General features: G+C 29.2%; 3 protein-coding genes across 3 annotated transcripts; 2 read left to right on the forward strand and 1 right to left on the reverse strand.

Moving 5' to 3' along the window:
- The first annotated feature begins 810 nt into the window (after positions 1-810).
- On the forward strand, positions 811-3,248 carry LOC145755646 (protein misato homolog 1-like). Its single transcript, XM_082571895.1, has 2 exons — positions 811-1,142; positions 1,284-3,248. The coding sequence occupies exons 1-2, from the start codon at positions 869-871 to the stop codon at positions 2,879-2,881; spliced, it is 1,872 nt and encodes a 623-aa protein (XP_082428021.1). The 5' UTR covers positions 811-868; the 3' UTR covers positions 2,882-3,248.
- On the reverse strand, positions 3,159-10,235 carry LOC145755647 (cell division control protein 45 homolog). Its single transcript, XM_082571896.1, has 17 exons — positions 10,133-10,235; positions 9,758-9,980; positions 9,223-9,348; positions 8,851-8,972; positions 8,444-8,564; positions 8,122-8,184; positions 7,850-7,945; positions 7,531-7,649; positions 7,069-7,182; positions 6,566-6,724; positions 6,151-6,277; positions 5,666-5,716; positions 5,340-5,410; positions 4,942-5,080; positions 4,527-4,619; positions 4,164-4,279; positions 3,159-3,871 (listed from the first exon to the last, which is right to left on the reverse strand). The coding sequence occupies exons 2-17, from the start codon at positions 9,806-9,808 to the stop codon at positions 3,730-3,732; spliced, it is 1,710 nt and encodes a 569-aa protein (XP_082428022.1). The 5' UTR covers positions 9,809-9,980; positions 10,133-10,235; the 3' UTR covers positions 3,159-3,729.
- A 2,464-nt stretch (positions 10,236-12,699) lies between these two features.
- Positions 12,700-26,691, forward strand: LOC145754895 (uncharacterized). The gene is made up of 22 exons (XM_082571056.1): positions 12,700-12,952; positions 13,437-13,587; positions 14,042-14,225; positions 14,418-14,780; positions 15,434-15,497; positions 15,903-16,075; positions 16,300-16,419; positions 16,823-16,883; positions 17,491-17,665; positions 18,014-18,147; positions 18,457-18,945; positions 19,073-19,198; positions 19,385-19,508; positions 20,138-20,281; positions 20,591-20,674; positions 20,990-21,070; positions 21,336-21,496; positions 21,960-22,072; positions 22,564-22,725; positions 23,608-23,714; positions 24,184-24,387; positions 24,754-26,691. The coding sequence occupies exons 1-22, from the start codon at positions 12,750-12,752 to the stop codon at positions 25,030-25,032; spliced, it is 3,702 nt and encodes a 1,233-aa protein (XP_082427182.1). The 5' UTR covers positions 12,700-12,749; the 3' UTR covers positions 25,033-26,691.

Raw genomic sequence — 26,691 nt, forward strand, 5'->3', positions numbered from 1 at the left:
CTAAAAAATACATTTACGCATACTTTAAAATGCAGTTATAGACTAACTTTTACTATATTTTTCGACTGCATATCTTAATATACATACAGCTATCTGAATAAGTGCATATTTAGTATTTTTTACACATGTTTTCACTCATCAATAAAATTTTACTACGTTAGTAGGCACGCTTACAAATTGAAATGATACCTGACGACGTTCACCGTCTTACAACGTCATTTCTTTTTTCTCTTTTAACTCTCTCGCATTAAAAAAAAAACGAGAGAAGTTTGAACATGTAAATTATATAGCAACCAAATTCAATTAAAATCAATATTTAAGTCTAAAAAATTAAAGTTTTTTGGCTTTTTTTGTAACATACTTGTATTTGATGCAAATTTTAATATAAAAACCCTATAAATTTTAATTATAGAACAATTTAGTTAAAAGATAAATATCCTATAATATTGCAAACTCATGCGTAGAGTGTTACATGCTTTGTTATTGTTTGTTGTTGATTTTTTAACTGAAATTTCCCAATTTTTAATTAATTAACTTCAGGCAATGCAGACATTTCTTTAAACAAGAATACCATATTAATTTAAAGCTTTAAATTCATGGGTGTTAGTTGTTAAATGTTGCAAATTACCAGCGGTTAGCGTAGCCATTTTTTAAATTTGGATTTTTTTGGTTCTATAGTTTTTTAAATTTGTTCAGTCTGTCCTTTACCAAAACTAATCAACGAATTTAATAAATTTTAATACGCTATATTGTTTTATTGCATTTTCATGTGTATAAGTTTAACTTAATCATCTGTTTTTTCTAGAACTTTCTTGTGTTTATATTTTTTGTTCCACCTGTTTTAAAGGTAAATAAAAATTAAGTCAATATGCCACATGAGGTAATTAACCTTCAACTAGGCCATTACTCCAACTACATAGGAACACATTGGTGGAACTTACAAGAATCTTTATTTAATTACAATGAAGATGGCAAAGAATTATCAGACATCGACCCTGATACCATGTTTCGGGAAGGCCAAAACCACAGAGGAGAAGTGACTTTTACACCACGTTTAATTGCAGTGGATTTAAAGGGCAGTATGGGCTGTTTGCCACTTTATGGGACTTTGTATGGAAAACAGGAGATAACCGAAACTCAAGGTAAAAATAAAGTTTTGCTGCTGGTCTTACCTTTAAATTGTTGTTAATTTAATCTGTGTAAAATATTTATAATTATCCTCTATCCAAAAGTAATTTAAACTAAATCTGAATATCAAGTATTTTCGTTTTTATTTTTTGTAGCAAGCTACACTTGGGACAACAACGTTCAAACCTTCGCCTCAAAATCCTACCCAAAAAACGAGTTTCTTGAGGACTTGAGTAAAGAAGAAGAAATCTATGAACTGGGGATCAAAAATGGAAAAGAGAATGGCAACAATAATGGGGAACCAGCCAAGATTTATAACTTGAATAAGCAAATCAATACTTGGTCTGACTACAAACGCGTTCATTATCATCCCAGAAGTACTTTGTTGATCAACAACCATCTCCATGGTGACGATTCTTTTAACCACTGGGTGGCAGGGATCAATGAAGGTCATCAAGGGGTTATTATGGGTCAAGTTGAGGAGACAGTTAGGTTTTATGCGGAAGAATGTGATGCCATGCAAGGGTTTAATGTTGTTGTGGATCTTAATAACGGGTTTGGTGGGCTAGGGTCAAATGTACTTCAATACCTTAGTGATGAGTTTAAAGGTAAAACAAAAGCAGTTTTTCCTACAATGCCTGTTGGTTTTAAGGCAAGGACCGCAAGCAATAAAAAAACTGAAATGATTTCAACTCTGTTGTCGTTATCCAGTTTCTTGGAGCATAGTTCATTAGTTGCCCCACTCAGTTTAAATTGTGATTTGTTCCAGAAAAATGGCTTCACTCGAGATTTTCCATTTCTTAACTTTAGGCCGGGTTCGAGTTATCACTCAAGCTCAATACTCGCAACTACACTTGACTCTATCACTAGTTGTTACCGAACACGAGATCATATTTTTTCAATGTCTCAACTTGAACAAAATCTAACCAACGGAACTCGTAATTTACTATCCGTCGGTTCATCTTTCCCAGTTCCTTATGACATCACAAAGCACAATTGTTTCCCAGATTTTCTCTGTGATTTTTCGAACACAAATCCATGGATGACTTTAACACCCTCAGTTGATGTGACTAAAATGTTTAAATCTACTTTAACACCACAAAGTAGCGAGCGATGCTATGCCCAAAACTTAAGTTTAAGTGGTTTTAAAAATGATAGTTTAATATCCAACTCTGATCACCCTCTATACAGTTCAACACAGTTGCATCAATGCAAGGATATATCTTCAATGCTAAAACTCTATCTTTCAGAACGTTTTCCAAACAGTATCAGTAACACTGTGAACATCATTAAAGATTTAATCCAAATTAAATCTCCCTTTCCACATATCTTTTCCAATGAAATTCAAATTGATGGGTTTATTAAATCACAAGAGTTTAAATCAAATGGGCATACTGATCAATATACAGACTACTTGCTAAATGGTGATGGCCCATTAATTGCAAATGGGCATTCCAATTCCAAACCAGGCACGAGTAATGGTGTTAAACCAGTTTCAAATGGTGCTTATCCTAATCTGGTTGAAAATATCCCAATGATGACCGTTCTTCAAAGCTCAAGTAATTTGGCCTCACTTTTCCAGCGTTGCCAGACGCAAGGAACAGTTATAAGAAGATGGGCTTCACAGTGTAGGAACACTGATGTTGAGATTGAGAGGGAAGCACTGGAGGAGGCCATGGAACGGTTTCAAACTTTGGAAAAGGATTATCAAGCACTTGAAGGCGTGGAAAATGGAAATTCTTCATCAGATTAAAAACAAACAAAAACGACTTGAGTTGTACACCATAATAAACTTTAGTATTTTTTACTTGTGTGTTGTGTTACCTTTAAGTTTTCAATAAAAGAACAAATAATACTTATTTGTACACAAGTTTAACAATCTGACAATATTTCTTCAGACATTAAATACAATTTCTTTAAAATTCTGTAAGCTACATGAACTACATAATATAAACGAAACTGTTAAGTTATTACTTTTTGTACAAAATCTAATTTATGTTTTTTGAAGTGTTTGTTATATTAAATCGTTCTAATAAATCAAATTTAAAAAATACTCTTACCAAATTGGTTTAAAAGAAAGAGCTGGGGTATATATATGTACATTAAAATTAATATTTTTTTTTGCCACTGTGAAAATTTGGAAGTTCTTTTGTAAAATAAACGACAATACTTCAATTTGTTTGGTCTATAATTACACATTTTAAATATTTAAACTTATAGTCAAAAAATCCAATACCAAACTATTATATAACTTACAAGCAAGTATAACCTATCTGTATTTCTAGAATAAGGGATTTATCAACTGAAAAGTAACAAAAACAAAAGTAAACAAATTTGATTTCCCAACTTAAGACCAGCAACTATAATTATCTATATATAAATATATCTTTAACAATATTCAATTTCTTACCAACAAAACCAATTTTAAATTCAGTTATAAATTAAAACACGACCAACCCAAGACAAAAATGAAATATAAATCTACAAATATCTAATGAAGTAGCCATTATATTACTGTATAGTGTAATTGTATAAAAAAAACAACAAAAACAAATAGATGAACTAATAGTTTTATCATTTTATGACCTAACAATGCCCAAACTATGACATAATAGTAATTAGCGCATCCATAAAACGACTTTTATCCTCATTTTTAATAGTTATAATTGAGGTATCGAAATTATCATGCAAGGTCCGAGATTTTGTTCGCTCAGCCGCATGAAGAAAAGCGTTTCCGAATAAACTAAAAAGTGAGAACGTAAAAATAAATTAAAAGTGCTCAAAATAATAAAAATAAAAATCTAAAAAAATTAAAAAAGGAAAAACAGAAAATTTTCTACAAACTTTAAAAACTATATCAACTATAAAAAGGATTTATTTAATCTACCATTTAGAAACAAGTTTTTATATCATAACCAAACTAACTTCAGCTACAACATAATTTCTAGCAAATTTGCAAAATTAACTTTTTTAGAATTTCTAAGCCATATTTTACCATAATTTACTTCCAAAAAATTAATTAAAACTAAGCTTACTTTTTCCTTGTCTCATCAGCTAGTGGAGGAATCCCGATAATAATCGTACTTTGTTCTTCTATGTTATGGGGAGCACAAATAACCAAGGGCAGGTTTCGTGCTTTTTCCCTTTTTAACTTAAAAGAAAAAAATTTAAAAAAATGTTTTTAACTTTAATTAAAACTTTAAAAATTTAATTTCAACTTTAAACATTTAAGTGTTCTCTTTTTGATTATAAAAGAATGGTTTAGTGCCTTTTTCAAAACTTTACAAAAAAAATAACATCAAAAATTTAAACAACATTTTCAGATATTCATACATTTTGTAAGGGGGTTACTTTTATGGAAATTAACTTATGAAAATTTAGTTTAAAACTTGGCTTACCTTAGATAATGATTTCATGTAGGAATGTAAAAGATAATGTGAAAATAAATTCAAGAAAATGGGTTGACCAAAATATTTGTAATCTGGAGTACCCTGTATACAAAATATTAATATTATAGAGGTGAGTATCTATTAGGGACAAGCTTTGTACTTGTTAGTCTTTACTAGCCAATAGCTTGCCTACAGTTGAGATTTTAATTTTTGTAATATGGTTGCAAGTTGCAATTAATATTTGTTCGGCACCACAAATGGAAGTTTTGCTCACTTTGTAAGCTTTAAGTTGGACATACATTTATATAAATTCACTCCATTATAAATAAATTATTGTTTTTAACTTGAAAACTCTACCAAAAACAACTATTATTACTCTAAAAACATCTGTTAAGTTAATTATAAAAAAAATTATAACTAGTACCTCTTGAACGCTTGTGTAAAGGAAAGGACCATAACTCATAACTTGACCAATATCAATAAAAGAACTGACATTACTTTTAATTGACTTTAACTGAAGTTTTGCCAAGTTGAGACCTTCCTTCATCTTCGGGGCGGTTATTCTGAAGAAATGTTAATTAAAAGTAATTAAAATATTATATCTAGGTTATAATATCAAGTTAAGCAATGCTGGGTTTAAAACTAAATGTACATTTTAACATTTAATTGTAAGTCTAAACAGTATATTGTAAAGTTTAAAATTTTAGCGTCTTAAGTAAAGTACATTGTCACCTAATTTAAATGTTTTACATTATCAATTTAACATTAACTTTTAGTCAAATCAAATGCTTTTAACTAAAATAATTTAAAGTGATAACCAACCTTGACAAACTCTCCAGTGCTCCAACAAAATTTGAATTATCTTCCGGAAGGTTATTGTCAGTGGTTCCATTCTAAACAAAAACTCATTTTTGTTCAACATTAAAGATAAATCTTAATATATAAGTTTATCGTGCTAGATTCTATAAATAAAGAAGCTTATTGGCTAATATATTTATATGTTTAATCTATAGGTCTACAAAATAAACAAAACTGTTGCTTGGGTAAATTATTGCAAGCATATATTAGTTAAGCGTTGCGACCATATTACGGGCGAGCTATCAACTAATAGTTTACAATTATTTTTCAACATTATTTAATAAACTTACAATATCTTCTAGTAGAGCTCCAACAGAATAAACTGCATCACTGGCACACAACTATAACAAATTTAACTTGGTTAAAACATAATATATATTTAAAATAAAATATATAATAAAAAATGGTGCAAAATATCATTAAAACTAATAAAGTAACCCTTTTTTTATTGAATTATCCTCGGTGTGGAAAGGTCAACTTTATTACCTAAATATAGAGTATAATCAGTTACTCCAACCCAGTTTTGAATTGCTAGTGGTAGTTTGGGATATTATAGATTATAATTGCCTGATAATTAAGCTTCTGGTTAGCTGGCTCAGCAGAAGTTTATACCGTTTATAGCTTACTTAAGGATGCTACAGTATAAGAGCAGTTGGGATCAGACCCAAAACTTCAGGTAGTGAAACCAAGTGCTTAAAAACAATGTAAAAACGTGAAATAATATATAGTTTATTATATAACAAAAAAACATGAGCAAAACTTAAGTAATACAAACCTTGTGATTGAATCCATATTGGGCTGAGAAACTCTGATATTTCATATCTCTTAATCCAAACTTTTCAGCTGATTCTTCTACCAAAGATTGAAGATTTTCTCGCATTTTCGTGTCCATGAAAGCATAACTAAAAGATCATAATATTTACAAATTTTTAAATCAATTTCATTTATAACTATGCTACATTTACACAAATGCTAAAAATGTAAATGGACAATTGTATTAGTTTGGACTATCACTAGAATCTCAATAAAAATGCCAAAAAAGTTTAAAAAAAAATAGGTTAATAAAACTTGTAAAAATTCATTTAAAATTATCATATAATTTATAGTACATACAAGGGTATATAAATTACTTAAACAAATTTATGAACTATAGAAATAGTTTGATGTTACTTATAAAAATACCAACTTACTTTTGTTTACATTGAGTTAGTGGTATTCCCATTTCAGCAAGGAATTGATGAAGTCGTTTCATCCCAATGTTTGTCCAAACTTTAAAGGTTGTTGAAGTGGTGAGAGAGTGACACAAACTTTCGAACAACGACCAGTGTCGATACAACGCAAGATCCAAACTTAATAAAAACAAAATTAATAAAACATTGATTTTAAATCTAATATAGTGAAAAATCTGCATAGAAAGATTAGAAAATTTATAAACCCACAAAAGCGAAAAAGATTTTTAAAATTTGATATTACCAGTCGTTTAATATTACTATTAGCTTGCCCTACAGTTGGCATTTTAATCGTTGACATATGGTCGCAACTCTCAACTAATATTTGTCGGCTTAATTTACTCTCGCACATTAATATACCCATGCACCACAAATGGCAGTTTGTTTTATTTTGTAGGCCTATAAATTAAACATACTCCTGAATTGCCCACTAAGCTTTATTATATAGATTACAGCATACTTACTCATGTTCAAAGTTAACTTTTAAACAGTTAATTGATTTTGTGTTTTCATCGTCCTCATTCTGATGGTTCAACCTTGACATGTGACCTTGGAGGGTTAACACACTTGATACATATCTGGTAATAAATAAAATTAAACTATTTTAAGAAATTTAATAAATCTTTGAATGTAGGTTGGTTTAAATTTTAAAAAAATAGTATGTTATAATACATAAACCTTATCGCCTAAAACTATATAAATTTTAATAAAGGTTAATAGGATTACAAATTTTTACTATACAATTTTCTTCTGGTACATATACAATAAACAGAATCGAATGGAACGAATGTATATTAAAAAGACTTCAGATCCCATGTATTAAATGGGCTGGTGTTTGGGCTTAAGATTTGATCAATGCAAACCATTCTGTATTTTATAGATACACATATTCTTGACAAATTAATATCACAATTTATTTAACTTACTTATCTCTTCCTGTTCTCTTGTTCTGGAATTGATCAGCTACACCAGCGATGGCCCACCATAGTAAATCACTATTGTCTTTGGATAACTTCCAAGCTATTTCATAAACTATTAATGCAGCCTGTAGAGTATAAAAGTAAATGTTGTGTATGTTTAACATGTGTGCATGTTAATTAATACAAAAAAAATACTACATAACAAGAGACTACTACATAACTGATAGGCCTATTCTATAAGTGCTGCTTGAATTAGGTTAAAAAATAATGTTTCAATTTTAAAATGGTAACAGAGTGGGCTAAAAATTCAAATTACAAAACTTACTGAAGTTCCAAAATAAGAGAATTCTTCGTATTCGAAGATAACTTCTTTTCTTTTTTCTTCCCATTTTCTTCTCTCTCTTTTTCTTTCCAAGGTAGCCTAAAAAATAAACCAAAATTTAATTTTGGTTTAGGTATAATGAAACTATACTTAACTATACAAACTTAGACTTATAACTTTTGATACTTTTAAAACATAAAATCTAAGTTGCAAAAAACTTACAGTTGTTGAATGCATAACAAAGATTAAAGGTATATATATACTAGTCAACTTACTTCATCAAATCTTCTCCTTTTTGAAACTTGTTCTGAATCATCTTCGCTATCAATTTCATCTGACTGAAATATTGAGATTTAGGGGTTAGGTATATATACTACCATGTTGGTATATATACTACGGAAATCAATTTATATTCAATTTTTTTTAGAGACAAAAAAATCAAAAATAATAGCAGATAAATGACCAGTGCTTACAGCCCCATTAACAAAAATTTAATATTTACATTTTTTTAATAATATAACTACAAAGTTAATGCAAAAAATCACGCCTTGGTCCTTTTAATGTTATCATATCTATGACAATTAAAATCTAACTAACATCATAATCTCTGTAAATTGAATCATATTCTGGAATTGAAGTAATTTCATCTTGTTCATGTTGAAGAATGAAGTAAACTTGATTCTCACAATAAAAGTTTACCAAGTCAATTGGTCGATGACTAAAACATAAATACAAAATATATTAATGCAATTGATATAAAATAAATACTGATAGTGTAACAGAAAAACTGTGAAAAATGTTACATCAGGGATAAAAGGACAAAATAAGCGTTACTAATATCCACTATTTTACAGATATATGTTTGTCCAACTTACTATATTATCTTTTAAAAATTCTCTAAGACAATGTGTACAATATGCAATAACACAATTTTCATTTTTAAGATAGTCGACATAAAAAATAAAAAATTTAAACAAGGAATCATATTCTTTAACAAATCTCACCTGTCAATCACAAAGAAAGTGATGTCTTCAGGTGGGTCTAACATATCCAATAAATCTAAGTTTCCTCCACAATTTAACAAAACAAAACATTTATATTGATCCTTGTGCTCCTCAAACTCTCTCTAGTAACAATAAATTTATTGATGAATATCGTAAAGGTTAAAAATTCTTTTTTTACAGATATTCAATTGAGAGTGAATTATGTAAATTTTAAGAAATAAAGCAATCCAGCAAAAGTTTATTGACATTTTTAAATATTATATGAAATATTGTAAAGCACTTTTTACAAGCAAATTTTTATGTCGCATATTAACAACAAAATAACAAAATTTACAATAAAACCAGTTTACAAAATATCGATAAGTTTAATACCGTAAGATCAGTTTTATTAGAAACAGGAACAAGAGTATATTGGACATGATCACATTTAAACAAAGCTTGAAGGATCTTGCAGGCACATAATGCATCAACATCCATGGACACCATCACCAAAACTCTCTGAATAAAATATTAGATTTGTGGTTGATAATGTGACAAGTTCCCTAAAGTCATGCTATTTAAAGCAATACAAATTACAAAAATATTCAAAATTTTTTCTTTTATTTATAATATTCTCAATATCGGTAGGCTGACTTTACAACTTAAAGATAGCCTAACATATGTTAACCCGTCAAGTTTCAAGTTTGGATTTTTTTTTATCATAATTGGCCAATAATTAATATGCTAATTGGTTATTCGCTCAGCAAAGGTTAGTAGCATTTCTAGCTCTTTACTCAGGTTAAAGGGTGCTATTTTATTGAAAATTGCAGCTAGTTAGATAATTTATACAACAAAAATATTTTCAGGTATGTCTACCTTTGACTTTATGTTAGCACAGTAATATTATAAGTACTTAAAACAAATTTACCTCCAAAACAATTTTGTTGTAAAAGTCTTTCACACAATCGGTGACCAACATTGTAATTTTTTGTTCAGACTGTCAGGAGTTTGTTAAGCAAACAAGTTGATCGTATTGAATATATCTGCTTTGTCCAGTCAGTCTGTCAACTTTTACTTTTAAAATCAATTTCTTGTTACATCTTAACGCGTGAACAGTTTTTTAATCAAATGTTTTTTTAGTCTGTTAAATCCTGTTAATATAACAAACAAACAAAAGTTATTCCAAACTGCTTAACACCGAAACAACGACTTTATATTTTATTTTAAACCAGGCTTCGTTAAACAAAAAATAACTCTTAAATAGATTAAGTTTAGTTTGTAGCTACTAACATAAAGTACTTACAGTCTTGTCTGGCTTTATAAAAAACATTTATTTAAACTTTTTTAAACAAAATAAGGCAACGTAATTTAGCAAAACCTTTTCTGACGAAAATTGTAAACAGCGGGAAAATTCAGGAATTCCAAGAAATGTTTGCAGCTGATCATTTGTTTTAATTAAATAGTTTGTCCTCAGTTTTTTTTTACAAATAGATTTGATTATATTTAAAGCAGACGTTAAATATGTAATGTATGTGTGCAAACCACAGTTTCACAGTTTTATTCAAGTACAAATCAGTATAAAAACTATAAAAAATATTTATAAAAACGCAATAAAAAACCAAATATATTACAAGCGGTACCAGACAGTTTGGCCCCCGGACACCTCGGCCAAGACACTTCAGCCCGAAGATTATTTTTTAAAACAGCGGAAGGTTTGCATTTTAATGACCGCTAAAAATTTTATTTTTGCGTATTTATATACAATTTTTTAGACAAAATTTAAAATAAAATAAGCAGTAAATTAATAGTTTTTAAAGAATAATGTGTAAGAACATGTTATCTTTCTTTTCCCGTGTCAATTTTTTAATTTTACAAACTAAAACCTATAACAAACTTAGTTTAAAAGCGCGCGCTTTTAGGTGACACAAGACAATGCGTTATGATATCACATATATATATGTTATTAGTTATTGCCCGTGTTAATGGATATAAATTTATATACCAAAACACAAAGAATAAAAGTTAGCGTAAGACTATATTTTAACAATATTCAAAATAAAATTTTGCATAAGGTACAGTATATATAAAAGTTTTAATTGGTTGTTACGTTAATGACATATGTAAGTTTTAAGAATATTTATTTTTTTTAAGATCGATTGTAAATTTCGACCCCTTTTTCTTTTATTGCAGTCCGCACACTTTTTAACATCGGTTTTTAATGATGTCCAAAAAAACGGCGTCGTAAAATCTTTAGCGTCGACATAACCCCCTAATAGCCTTTATGGGCTTCTTTAAAATCTGTGCTTTCAGTGGTGCTGGAACAACCATTTGTAAGTGGAATTTTGACCCCGATGCCAACTACCATTTGCGAAATAGAACACGTTTATTACCAATGAAGATAGCCGGCCATCAAATTTTGTGGGAACTATAAATGAGTTGGCTTAGAACGAAGGCAAGGTCTTACATTTACTATATCAAGGTCTTCTAAACGGGTCTGGGCAATTTCCTCTTCAATAGTATCATCGTCATTTGATATTGATACTAAACGAATAGGCATATAAAAAGATTCTTTTTTCGAACCTAGTTTCTTCTTGATAGTAATCGCGTTTGGTTGTTGAATTGTGTTCATTTCTGTACAAGAAAACGGTTTTGTCGGACTGATAATTGGATCAAACATGCACGGTTAATTAGAATGCCTTGATCTTGAATTAAAGTCACCTTGAATTTTGACTTCTAACTTGTGACATCATTTCTTCTAATGACGATTCGAGATGTATTTCACTTGCAAAATCATAATATGTGTCACAAAAATTATTTTTTTACATTCTTTCTAGTTTAACCAATTAAAAAAATAATTAAAATTAAAATAAAATTTTTGTTTAGTAAAATTACATTATTAAAAAATCAAATAATTTTATTTGTTTAAAAACTTTTTTTAATTTTGAGGACAAATATTAAGAAATCACGTTTTTTGCTTGAAACATTGTGTAAATAAAATTCCTTTCAGTTTTGTTTGTTTTTTCTTTTTGTTTCGATGACTTAACTCGAGTTTTATTAAAGCTAAAAACTTTATTTTACCTATTTATGTAAATGAAAGAAATGTTTTAACTTATAAACTATTTACTTAGTATAATTTTAAGCAGACAAGAAATAGCGAGAGACATTAGAATTAAATTGCGACAATGATTTAAATCTAAAAACGGCAAAATTACGTTTTTCTTTCTACAAACTAAATGACAAAAGTTAAATTTAACACAATATAATGTTGTAGAGATAATTTAAACTGTTGTTAATTAAGCACTTGTTTAGCTAAGTTGGTTGGTATGGCTATACTTTATATGTAAAATGAATAAAATTGCGATTTAGCAATTTAAATAGCGTTGTGAAATAAATCATTCTAATTTTAAATTCACAAGTTCGATCTGTTGGTCAGTTGGTAGCTAAAGTCGTTACACGGATATTTTTGTTAATGTATTGACTTTGAGGCTTTAACATAGTATCAGTTGTCAACTTTTTGGCTGTGTGATATAATTTGTATTTATTATGTAGTAAATAATCTGTTAATTGTTTTTTTTGGGCTCGGCAGGAGTTTGTAATGTTTATAGCGCCTTACTTAAAATATAAATAGTGGTTATTCTAACAATTTTAACTATGTGTTCAGTTTATAAATAAGGTTAAAAACTATTTTAGTGATATTAATATATATAGAATGCATTAACGCTTAATTTTTTTTATAATTTAATCAGATATCATTATTAAGGAATATTTAGTGTTAATTATATTATTTTCAACAGTTTTTTGATTGTAAATATTATATATATAAACAAAAATAAGTTATTCTTTTAAACTGTATTCACATTCAGCTATGGATTTTATTTCTTAAAAACATGTTTAAAATTGTGATTTAAAAAAACAAAAATATGTTGAGTCGCGGTGACTCATCAGCTAGCGACTCTTCAAGGGGTAGATCCCCTAGACCAATATCTCATCCCAACATGCATCAAGGAATTAATCATAAGATTCATGATTTGGATAAAAGGTTACGAAGAGTTTCCTTGTCAAAAGATCCAAAGAGATTCAGTTTAACTGATGTTGATATCATGGAAACAACTGGGACTGGACGGTTAGTTAAATTTGATTATATTACTTTGAATTATACAATAAAGGTAAAACTTAGAAAGTTCTGTTTTGGTCAGAACACTCAGCTTCAGTATTCTGTTTTTGGTCAGAACACTCAGCTTTAGTACATGAGGTCCTGGGTTTGCCTTCATGCTGTAGCGCATTTAAGTAAGGCGCTATAAACGGTATGAACTTCTGCTGGCACAACACTTAATTAGCAGATAATTATCAGGCAATTATAATCTATATAATATCCCTAACTGCTAAAGTAAAATTGAGACTAGGTTGGGGTACTTGATGTTAATCTATGTTTAGGTTGTAAAGCCGATCTTACCATATTGAGAATAAAAAATATAAAAAAGTTTGAAATTGTTGAAAAATTTGAGTTAGTTTTAGCTTTCTGATCCTATAAAAAATTTTAAAATAGTTAAATTCAAATAATTTTACAATGTAGTTCACACGAAGTTTTAACTAAATTTAAATTTTAGGCAACCAACCAACAGAGGGCCAAGTAAAGGCCATCATGCTCAAGCCATGCAGCAGATTAAAAACAACTTGGACAAATATTCAACTAAAAATATGACTCCGACACATCAACAATATGTTGTTGATCTGATGAAGGAACTAAAAGTGGACCAGGTACAAAAAACTTTTATATTTATATAAGCTTTTCTATTTTAATATTTTTGGCATGAATTTTTTGACAGATACCAGTTTAAAGTTTGGATTATAATAATAAGGGTATGCAGCTGTTGTTGCCACGTTTACGCGATTATTTTAAGTGTTATTAGAAGAACCGCTGTTAATTAAACTTTAAATATGTTAGTAAATTTTTATCATATTTCTTTAAATTACATATATCTTTTCTATATATAATAAAGCTTACCGGACGCTATATATGTATGTCTTACTTATGGGCCTGCCAAATAAAACTGTCGCTTGTTGTGCATTAGTAAATTCTCACAGCCAAAACATTAAGTAAGAGTTGTGGTCATATTATGACAATTAAAATTCTGACCATTGTATAAATAAGACTAGTACCATGAATTTTTATTCAGCACCTGTACATCAAAATTTTTAAATATATTTTTAGGACACTGCGGTTCGTGCAGTTAGAGACACAAACGGTCGAAGTATTGAGGCTGCACGGGAAACTATTACAAGGTTACTCAGCAAAAAAATGCAGCAAGAAAATCAACATCAACAATTAACACAAGATCGAAGACTTCAACAACAACAACATTTACAAAACTTGCACCCCAATTATACTCAACAAGGTAATTTATTGTTAAAGGGTGAATTTATACTTTTCTTAGGCAATTTTATTATATTGGTTATTTTTTCTAAATATATTAGTTATGTGTTGGCTTTATGCTTAAAACTAAACATTCGTTTAACTTTAAATAAATTTCAAATAAGATTTATTTATATACAACTCTGTGCAATATACAACTAATTTACTTTATTAGAATATCATCAAGTTTTGATGCGAAGACCAATGTACAACTCTCGCGATTCAATCAACAGTTTACCCCAAAGAGGGAGTCCAGATGGGGCTAGTAGTCGTGCCGATAGCCCCCCTATAAATGGCACCCACTTAAGGTTAATCCCTCCTGCAGTTGGTGTGAATTATGAAAGTGTAAAGACCCTGCAATCCAAACCGATGTACGATCAGAACTATAATCAGTATCCCAGGCAGTTTACAGCTGATAATGTTGTGTACGAAAACAGAAAACCGCCGACAACTTTGCCTCCGAGTTACCCAATTGGGATAACAACTAACAGAAATAGTGGGTCGTTTTCACCCCAGAGCTCTGATGTAGGGATTGCAAGTAAGTCATTCTTAAAAAACGATTTTTTTTTATAAAAATAGGAACGTACGTCTTAAAAACTTTTAGAGGCAAAATTTAATTCTCTCTAAAATCTTACAAATAAATAAAGCATAACTTTTTAAAAGTATTTGATAAAACATCTCACAAAGGCAGTATTATGTGCTTGAATTTTGATGTTTTTATGGTAGTCATAAACCAGTAAAAGTTGCAATCAAAATTGTTAAAAGTTTTTGTTAAATATCATATCATGCTGATGATGTAAATTGCAAATTTGTTTTTCAACAAATAATTTAATTGCAAAACAGTTACAAATTTTAACATATGTTAAGTTTAAAGTTAGTTAAATTTGTATAAAATAGTTTTAATGTTTTTTTTTCAAATGTGCAATTAATTTATAATGGAATCCAGATGCTCAATTAATAGGCCTGTAAAATAAATAAAATTGCAATTTGTGGTGCATGGGTTGATTATTGCCGCAAATATAAGATGGGAGTTGCCACCAAATTGTGACAATTAAAATTCCTACCATAGCTTGGCCCACCTGCTAGTTGAAGTGAATGTATAGGGCATATATGTTTATATGCTGTAACCATTCCATCTATCTTTTATTAATATTTATTGTAATACAATTTTGAGTATTTATTTATTTTTAGATCCACATATGTACAACCGGGAAATTTCTGCACCCCGATATTTACCCAATTCTCTTGCAGACAGGTGAGTTTTATGATGTCATAATATTAATTATTAATAGAAGTCGACGTCAATGACAAGCTAATATCCATAAATAAATGGTTGAATTGTAATCGAATCTTTTTTTTATTTTGAAATACGAAATAAGATATTGTGAATAACAGTGGGACAAAAGGCTGTTGAAATTTCGAAAGTTTAAACTTGTTTACACTTAGTTATATTATGTGAAATTCACATCTGTATTTAAGGGAACAATTTTGGCGGAAATTTATATTTTTAAATTGTAGTTTACTTTTAAAAATTTATTTTTTTTTTCATTTTAAACAAACTTACATAAATTAAAAATAATGTACTAGTAAAAATTATTAATTATTTAATTTTTTAAATTAACAAACAATATTTTTGTAAACAAATTTTTTTGTTATACAGTAGAATGAGCCTGCCAACTAGTGATGAGAATTATGGGGACACAGGGGTCAGACAAGGTCACGTTCAACAAATTATCCAGCAGTGGTCACCCTCGGACCCAACATTGCCCTCTGGTGGCATGAAAAACGAAGTTGAAATTATGACAAATAATCCACATCAACCTATCATCAAAGGTAAACATTAATTTTCGTTTTTTTTTACTTTGATTTTTGTTTATTTGCTTATTTTAAACTAGTTAATAAAATGAACAACTTAGTAAATGTTATTCAAGCAGGTTTTAAATTAAATTTTGGTAATCGCTCACTGTTTCACAGTTGTGCAGTACGTTTACACTTTAAATCTTAGGCCAACAGAACTTATGATATTCTTGTTTTAAATCTGTTTCTTTGTCTTGTAGGATCAAGTCAAAATAGTCCTTTCTACAACAACCCAACTGGTCTAACTCCAAGGTTACCACCAAGTTATAATACAGCTCAAAGATTTAAGAAAATAACCCAACAACAAAACAACTTTTCAAGTAAATTGGACTTTTTTTTCATAGTTTTTCGTATCTATAATAAATGCATAGTAAAATGTTATCAAATTATGATTAAAAGGTGTATTACCTAAAGTAAAAAATAAATATATTAGAATTTTTGTTAACAATTTGTAATTTACATTTATTTTTAAAAGTTTTTTTATACCGGTAATTGTGATAATTTTTACACTGTATTGTGTTGTTAAAATTAATATTAAAAGGTGTTTTAATTAAGTACCTAATCTAAAATTAGGGGTAGACTTGATTGAATTTTCTGTCAGCCATTAATAAATTAAATTTTCTTTTATTTTTTTGTAAATTTTAAACACTCTTTTTTGTCACATGATTGTTTAATTTTTTTTTTTTTTTTTGATAAGTTAAATTTTTTTTATTATTTCACTAGGTACAACAAACAACAATGTTGGATACCAACAAAATGATGGAAGCAAGCAATCAAATAATCAGTAAGTATTTCCTATTTGCTTGTACAGGAAATAATGGTAAAAAGATGGGAAATAATCATATTAAACCAGCTTGTGAATTTAAAATATGAACCTTTAAACAACACTGTTGCTATAATACCAAAGATTAATCGGCAAATTAATTATCGAGTAATTATAATTAATTATATCCCAAACTACCGAAGTCAACTGAAGACTGGGTTGGGTTTACAATCTTTACTCTGTGTTTGTGTTGTAAATTCAGGTTTCTTGTATCAAGAATAAATGCAAAATTATATTAGATATTAAATAGTTTAACTAAAGGCCGGTTCACACGACAAGGTAATGTTGCGTTGCATTTGGTTACGTAACTTTATGAGTTCTAGGATTTTTTTTTAAATTTTAATAAAAAATATCTAATAAAAGTATACTGCTTATAAAATCTTACGTAACTTTTGCAAACTTTCGTACATGTGAACGACCCTATTTTAAATGGTTGCGAAATCTTACATTGCGTTGCGTACGCCGTGTGAACAGGGGTTTTAACAACCAAACTGTTGTAGCTTTACTTTTATTTGATATATATTTAATAATATAGAAATATTCAAATTGAATTTTGTTTTTATTTTAGACATGAATCTCCAAGCTCGGCAATTAACAGTGCATTGATGGGCAACATTCAACCCAACCCCTACCATAACCCTCCGAGTTACCCCATGTCTCATATAAGTGACGACCAACATATGTGCTACTCTACTACTTCGAGTGAAATTAGTGACTCAAGACAACATAGCATTTCTAGCCAGGTTCGTAAATAAATGTTTTTTTTAGTTGCTTCACTAAAGTGCTACTATATAGTAATACTATGGTGTTTTTACTTTGATCAAGTATATTTGTAGCAAAGTAATGTTGTACACATTTTAATTTTAATTTGGTCAGAGCATTTTATTTTATTTTTATAAACTCGATTGTTGTGTTTTAATAGATTGAAGTGTTATATTATATGGCATATTTAGTATTTCTAATTTTGGTTCTAAATTTTTTCCATTTAAATATCTTTTTCTACCATATTTTGGTTGTTTATTATAAGCCTAGTTTGGAAATATTGATTAAATTTTACTAAGAATTAAAGTATTTTTAATATTTCTTTACAGAGTACTTCTTGTAGTGGAATTAAATCTTCTCGCATGCCATCTACTCACATGCAGCAATATAATGAATCAAACAACAAGGATCAATATAACTATGATTATCAACAAACTAAAAACATTGGATATTCACCCAGAAGGTAAAATTGTCTTATAGAATATAATTCACTGAACATGTAGTTTAATAGATGATATATGTATGTTCAATTTATAGGCCTTTAAAGATAAAATATTGTTTTTGATGCTGGGTTAATTAATTAGGCTATGCACTGTCTTTGTTGGGTACCTATAAAATATATGAGATCGAATGAATTAAACCTTATCTGCAACCCTAACCTATTTAGAATCAATTTGATTTATTTGATGCATTCAATTTACATTTAGTTCATTTCTTTATTTTGATATTTTTGATTCTTTTTGCGAAAAGTTAAAGACTTGATTTGTTGCAGGGATCCACCCCCTTATACTAACTCACAACCATCTGACAACCAACCTCCACCTCCACCCATGCGTGACAACAGTAGTCGCCAAGTTTGCAGCGAAATCAATCGAGCGCGAAAATCGTCCACCGGACCTCGAGGAGGGAAGCCTGCTGTTAATTCAACCGTGGCAGAAAATTATTTAAAATCGGTCGAAAACGGTGGAAAAGTTGACGTAACAAAGGTTGTGATGCGAAGACCTAAGGAGAAAGGTGTTGAGCCAGCTGTTATTGCAGCACGTGTCACGGCCAGCAATAATAACAAACGTCACTCTGGCTCATATTCACAAGCCCCGGTCTCGAAACAAATGAACCGTAACTCGGATAATAATAATCTTGATTCGAACGAGGCAGTCTCCTTGTTCAAAGCTGATGAATCAAGTAAGAAAATGATTTCAACTTCTCCCGTTCCATTAAGGAAAAGTTTAAAGAAAAAGAAGAAGAAGAATGGAAAGAACAAGTATGTAAAAAAATGCTTTGTCACTTAAAAAAGAGAATTTGCTTGGTCATTTTAAGAAATTTCCAGACAAAATTTGGAAAAATATTTTTTGGGAGAAATTGTTTAAGCAAAAATTAAATTTTTTCAGAACTGGTGATGATTCTGATTCAGATTTCTCCTGCTCGGAAGGAGAAGACTCTTCAGTTGTGGAGGAGCAAGAGTGGAATGTAACTTCAACCTCCGAAGATCTACCAGAGATAACTTGTCGCACCAGGTAATATAAATTAAATCAGCAAATCCTGATTTTACATATGGTCCTCCTGTTTCCAGATTAACATTAAGATTTAATCTTTAAAATAATTGCTTAAAGGGCTTGCCTAATAATTTTTTAGATTAAAACTGTTTTAACACATTGTAGTATAGAACCAATTTTTATTATTTAAATTATATTTATTACTAGGAGGATGAAGAAATATTCTCCGGAGGCATTTAAGTTCTACATGGAGCAACACGTGGAGAATGTGATCAAGGGATGCAAGGATCGGACATCGAGGAGGAATCAACTGGAGAACGAGATGGTGAAAGTGAGTTGTTGATGTTTGTGTGTATGGGTGAAACAATTTATCTGTTGGAAGTCAGTAATACACTAGATGCTATTGCAAAAAAATGGTAAACATCCTGTATTTATTTGTCTGGTAGAGTTTGATAACCCGCTGGCATTAAAAGTTAGGGTGGCATTAATAGTTGAGCTAAAATTGTTTTTCTGTTCAAAATTGGGTAATGAACAAAAATGCTTTTGTAAAAAATATTGTTAAACAACCCGTATCTATTTTATGGTAGGGTGTGATAAACTGCTGGCATTAAAAGTTAAGCTAAAACCGTTTTTTGTTAAAATCTAGGTATTAAACTAAGATGCTTTTGTGATAAAGTTTTCTAAATTTTTGACAACAACCACATTTGACATTGGAAATTAGGATTAAAGGCCTTTTTGGGTTAAAACCACACCAATGCCACACTATTTACCCTTAAGCTTGGTGTTTACTAATAGCTTAACAGCGCACTTTTATTACAAAACCTTAAAAGAGATATGAAAAATTGAAACTTTTTATTAATTTACATTTTGCAGTATACATATACTATCAGAAAAAAAAAATTAAATTTAAAATGGCTATTCAATTGTAGTTTTGTAACAATTTTTAACATTTTTTTTTAGTTTCAACTACCTGATGATGAAAAATTAGAAATGAGAAAAATGTTGTTCAAGAAAGAATCCAACTACATCAGATTAAAAAGAGCAAAACTCGATCTTTCCATGTTTCAGATGATCAAGAAAATTGGGGTAGGAGCTTTTGGGGAGGTAAGTTGTATGTTATATTTAAAAAAATGTTTAAAAATGTTGGAATTTATAGTAATTGGTACTCCTTCTAATTAATTATTGTTTATTTTGTATACTAGTCAATTATTTTTCATTGTCATAATATGGTCACAACTTGCAACTCTTATACCCCATGAAATATTAACTTATCTGCGCCCCACAACAACATTTTTTTATTGTAAACTCTAATTACTAGGACATTTATACATATTTCATTAACTGAGCTTTATATATCGATTCTTTGTATATTTTTTCTTGCAAACTAGAGCTAATTATTTTATATTTATTCAGGTTATGTTGGCTAGGAATACCTCAAGTAATTCACTTTACGCGATCAAATTTCTTAAAAAGAAAGATGTACTAAAGCGAAATCAGGTTGGTTTTATTGTTAACTGTATTAATACATGTTGTATCTTTTTCTATGTTAAACAATTTTTAACTGAATTTTGTTTTGCATTTCTATATGCATTTATTTTTCAAATAAGAAGATTGATTTAACGGCAATTAACAAACGACCAGTTTTTGCTTACCACGCTACATTTAGTTTCTTTTTACACTTTTATTGACCTAAAAATATCATGATTAACAATTAAAGTTCGGCTAAGTAGAAAAACTTTATTGCTACCATATATGCTTAATTATGTTAGAACTAATAATTGTTACCATATAATAAATTTTGTTTTAATGAAGGTTGCTCATGTGAAAGCAGAACGAGATATTCTGGCGGAAGCAGATAATGACTGGGTTGTTCGACTTTACTACACTTTTCAGGTAATTTTTTTATGCTTAAATGTTTTCCCCACCATTTTTTTAACAACATGTTATTCTTATTAAATTAAATTCGTTAAAAACATTAAAATAAGTGATTTGAAGCCTTTTTATGCTTTCCCAAAGATTTCTAATTATTTAACACATTCTGTAATATGCCATTTTTTTAAAGACCTTATTACTCTTATTGAATTAAATCTTTTAAAACGTTAAAATTAGTAAGTCATTAGGCGCTTGTAACCACGTATTTTATATTATTGGTGTGCAGGATAAGTTGAATTTATATTTTGTAATGGATTTTATTCCTGGTGGAGATATGATGAGTTTACTGATCAGAAAAGAAGTTTTTGAAGAAGATTTAGCAAGATTTTATTGTGCCGAACTCACTTTAGCACTTGAAAGTGTCCACAAGATGGGATTTATTCACAGGTTAGCAACTCAAAGTTTTTTTTGTTAATTTTTAGCTCTACTATAAACCAGTTGAATTGGATTCTTTTGTTTTCTTTTGCCAGAAAAGAGCTTGTATTTAAAATCTGAATTCCACGCTTTAAAATTATTTTAAACACGTAAATGGGCTTTTTGCTAGATTATCTAGCGTGAATTATAGTAATTATTTTAAACTTTTGTTTATTGATTTTTCACAGTAAAAGGATTAAATTTTTATAAATTTAGTAATGTATATAACTGTTAGTTCTAATATAAGTATGTTTTGTTTGTTATTTTATTATTGTTTTGCTATTTGAAAAAAATCTATTAAACAAAAAGTGAAGAATTTCAAGAATTGGCCTATGTGTTATATTTTTTTAATTGTGTTGCCTGTAATTGCAATGTTTTTTATTTATTAAATATTTCACTGCTGGTATGCCAATTAACTTATATTATTGTTCTGCAGAGACATCAAACCAGACAATATATTAATAGACAGAGATGGACATATCAAGTTGACTGATTTTGGTCTTTGTACTGGGTTCAGATGGACTCATGATTCAAAGTATTATCAAAAAGGTAAGATTGAAAGATTCAAATTAAGAGTTAGCAAAATCCTGTTTTAAATTAAATCGCATAAGAGTCAGAAATATTTAAATTATATTTTATTGTTTTGACCATGTTTTTTTTTGTATAGTGTGCATCAAAAATACACATTTTTAAAATTAATTTATATGACTTTAAGTGAGTACCCAGCTTTAATTCACATTAATTTATTTTACATTGGGTTTGGTGGCAGTACCATCATACACTATAAAAATATTTGTGGCTTTGTGGCATGTAATAAATCAGAAAATTGTATATATTGCTATATCAATGTATTTTTCATTATGTAAACTTACTCATGGTGTTTATTTGCCTTGCGTACCATTTTGCAGGGCACTAAATTAACGAGCAATCCTTATTTTGCGCATTTACATTTATCGTAAACATACTTGGTAGCTACTAGCTAGTATTTATTTATATACATTAATGAACAAAAATTCTAAAAATATTCCTTTTTCTTTTAGATGGCCATGCACGACAAGACAGTATGGATATGAGCCAAGAATGGACGGATGTTCCAACAAAGCCTCTTGCACGAAGAAGAATGAGGGATGCCAACCGACATATTGCCCGCTCTTTAGTTGGAACTCCTAACTACATCGCTCCCGAAGTTTTACTCAGAGAAGGTGAGTCAACTGATATCTCATTTACCATTTCTTTATATAAGCTACTTGTATATAAACACTTGCAAAATATAAATAGAATATATGTTAAATGGTATTTTTTATTTTATAAAAAAATCTATTAGTTTTTTTTTGTATATATCTTTATCCTCGATGTGGGAAGGTCGAATGCGCGACCCAAACATAGAGTAACATCAGTTACTCCGACCCAGTCTTGGGTTGCCTGTGGCAGTTTGGAATATTATAGATTTTAATTGTCCAGTAACTACGCTGCTGATTAAGTGCTGGTTCAGCAGGAGTTTGTACCGTTTATAATGCCTAACTCTAGAGCACTACAGCATGAGATCTCTGTGGATCGAACCCAGGACTTTGTGTATGGTAGGAGAGTGTTCTGACCACTACACCACACTGTCACTACTTGTTAATACTACTTGTTAAGACCACTACCACCACTACTTGTACCACCACTACCACCACTACTTGTTACTTGATAATAACAAGCCTGTTAATGATTTTGCGTTAAGTTTTACTTCTAATCTATCTGTTTTCTAACACAAAATATTGTTTTGCTGATGGCATTTAGTTGCTGTAACTTAGTTATATATATATATATATATATATATATGCAATGTTACTTAGTAGATATGTATGTCCAAGTTAAAGTCCTACAAAACAAATTGTTGTTTGTGTAAGTAAATTATCACTGTCAAATATAAGTTGAGAGTTGTGACCATATTACAACAATTTAAATCCAGCCTTTAAACCCAGTGATGTTTGTGTGATATTAATTGCATTTAACACTAACTTTCATTTAGCCTAGATGCAGGTATGCCACTTTACTTTTTTTTTTAAATAAAACCTAGTTTAAACTTGCTTTACTTTCAGGTTACACCCAGTTGTGTGATTGGTGGAGTGTTGGAGTAATCTTATATGAGATGGTTGTAGGTTGTCCTCCCTTTCATTCTGATACTCCTTCTGAAACACAAATGAAGGTAAGAAAAGTTTTGGGCACAATTAATTTATAATATTTAAATTCATGTGCACTAAAGAGGTAGCTTGTACTTTGCAGCCTACACTGATTTTTACTTGTGCTTTACATTTTAAAGTTTTCAGAGATTTATTGAGTACTAGTTATTCATTAAAAATATATTAAATCATCTTTTTTTAATTCTTTTCAGAAAATATTACACTAGTTTCAAATTTTTTTGTTTAAAAAATATCTGTGTTTGTTTTTAATATTTTTTAAGCATAGGTTATACATGTAATTTTTAATTTTATAATAAACAAATTAAAAATGATTTTCAAACTAAAGGTAAATCAGGTTTTAAAAATTATCAATCTATTAGCATTTAAAGATTAACCAACACATTAACACTATTTAAAATAGGTTTAAAAACTAAAAATTATTTAAAACGTAAAAAAAATCTGGTTTCAAATCACTCAAACTTGGTAAACATTTAGGTTATCCATTTTAAACAAACTTTACAAATTCCCCCCTATGCGAGACTTCAGTCAGACACCATAGACATCATAATGAGGTTGTGTTGTGGTCAACGTGAGAGGTTGGGATGCCACGGAGGAGCCATGGAGGTGAAGCAACATCCGTTTTATCACGGGATCAATTGGGGAAGTTTAAGGAGAATTAAAGCTCCTTACTTACCAGAGGTTAGATTTTTACAGTCTTGAAATTTTTTATTAATTGTTTTAAAGGGTACAATTAATAAGATAAGCAACTAAATGAAATATTTAAAGAATAAAATTTATTTTTAATGTAATAAGGCAAGCCTCTTAACAAAATAAAGGCGTAGATAGTTTTAAAAAATAGAAAAAACTAACATTTATATTACATCTAATTAACAAAAACAAAAATCTAATTTTAATTTATTTTTTTTAAGTCTTAATATTATTTTTTTCCAATATGTTGCTCAATGAATTTTATTTGTTATTCCAAAGATAATGTTAATCAGGTAGTTTAATCTTAGAAAATTTATTTAGATCAAGTTTAATATAATTTTTTTAATGATCATTTAGATCAAGTTTTCTGAAGACACCTCAAACTTTGACCCTCCCCCATGTGGTGAGAACAGCACTCTTAACCTCGGTAAACAGGACAACAAATATAACACATTAAACAATGGGACATTAAGGTTGGGGCCGGGTGAACACGCCTTCTTTGAGTTTACATTTCGGAGGTTTTTTGATGAGGATGGAAGAGCACAATCCAGTGCTCCTAAAGGTTATTATGATAATTATGATGCGGATGGGAACCCACAGAGAGGTGGGACTTCTTCTGACCCCATGTATGTGTAGGGGTTAAATTGGGGCCCATCAAGTCTGACCCTACTTTGTCTTTTTTTGACCCAAAGTATGTTTAAGAGGGATTTTGTTGATTTTGTTCTTTTTTTCTTCCAATTTCATGTTTATGTAAGGAATTAAAAAAGGGGTCTTTTATGGGGTTTGTCCCCATTTTATTTTCCTCTATCTATTCGTAAGGAGGGTTTTTTTATGGTCAGAATATTTTTTCTTTCCTTCGGTCCTATGTATGTGCAAGAGGTACATGAAGCCTTAGGTCCTTATCCTTTTTTGTTTTTTTTTTTTACCTAATGTACGTCTAAGATTTTTTTTCGGGTTTTGACCTTTTGTTATTTTTGTTTGCCCCTTTTTAGTGGGAATTAGGCTTTATTTTACCCACAAGCCCAACTCTACTATTCGTTTACGTTATATTTGTTTAAATTAAATTTCAAAAGGGTTTGACTTTATTTTCTAATTGTTAAAAATATGTTTATGTTAAGTTTATGGTACTTTCACCTTTATTTTTCTATTTGGTCTTACAGGTATGATGGGCTAATGGCTAGTTATATTACTACTAGCTTTGGGGGCTAATAGTATATTTTATATCTTAATTTAAAATATGTTATATTCAGACTTTGCCCTGGTTTGCCTTAAGTCTTAATTTAAATGTTTAAATTTAAAGGTTTGGAACTATATTCATTTGACTTTTGATAATTTCTTTATTAAATGGAATATTTATAAACATATTATAAACAAAATTTGTTCTAAAACCTAGTTCTTTTTTTACATTGAAAATCAAATATCAACCTAGCATTTTTATAGCCAAGCTTTTTTTTTATTTAAAACAAAACTCAAATCGGTTGTATTTTAACATTTCTTTAAAATGTTACAAAAGTTAGTTTATATCACTGTAATGTAATATACTGTGACTAATATACAGATATTTTGATTTTAACATATTTAACTTTTGTATTCTAAAGTTAAAAATTTGAATCGAATTTTAAGTTTGAATTTATTTTCTGATCATGTGACTTTTTCTCTGTTTTGATTGGTTGTTTATTTTACCTAGTGTGGTGTATTGGGCAGGTCCCTATTATGTCACAATACGCTGATTGTGATATCATTGTATTCTGAGCAAAACTAACAATTTTATTTATTTTAAATTAAATTTTGGGCTGTTTTCGTTTTACTTTTGGTGCTTTTTTTCTCTATTAAACTCAACTTTAACGATGGTACTTTATGGTTCATAATTCAACTGGTATATTTATTGTTTTGTAATGGTGTGTTGGTGCTATTATGATAAAAATTTAAAAATATGGTGTTTACTTTTTATATATTTTATCAACTCAAAATTTCTGTAATTTTAACAAAGTTTAAATTGTTTTATTTTCTTATACAATTGCACTAACCAATGTTTAGCTATTTTGTTTGCGTACTGAATGTTACCATAACCAAAATGGTATTTTTAGTAAGCTGGTTTTATATATTTGGTGTTTTTTACATCAGTTTACATCCATAACAGCATAGCTTATAGTATTGGAATCTGTATATTTATCTGATTGTGTTTTTGTTCATTTAGTTTTGTGGTTTTCAACTATTTTGAATCTGTTTTTTTATGTGGCCTTTTTGTGTATTTTCATTCTTGTTTTACAACTTTTTATGAAATAAATTATAATA

Source organism: Corella eumyota, chromosome 6 (genome assembly GCF_963082875.1).
Source record: "Corella eumyota chromosome 6, kaCorEumy4.1, whole genome shotgun sequence".
NCBI lineage: Eukaryota > Metazoa > Chordata > Ascidiacea > Phlebobranchia > Corellidae > Corella > Corella eumyota.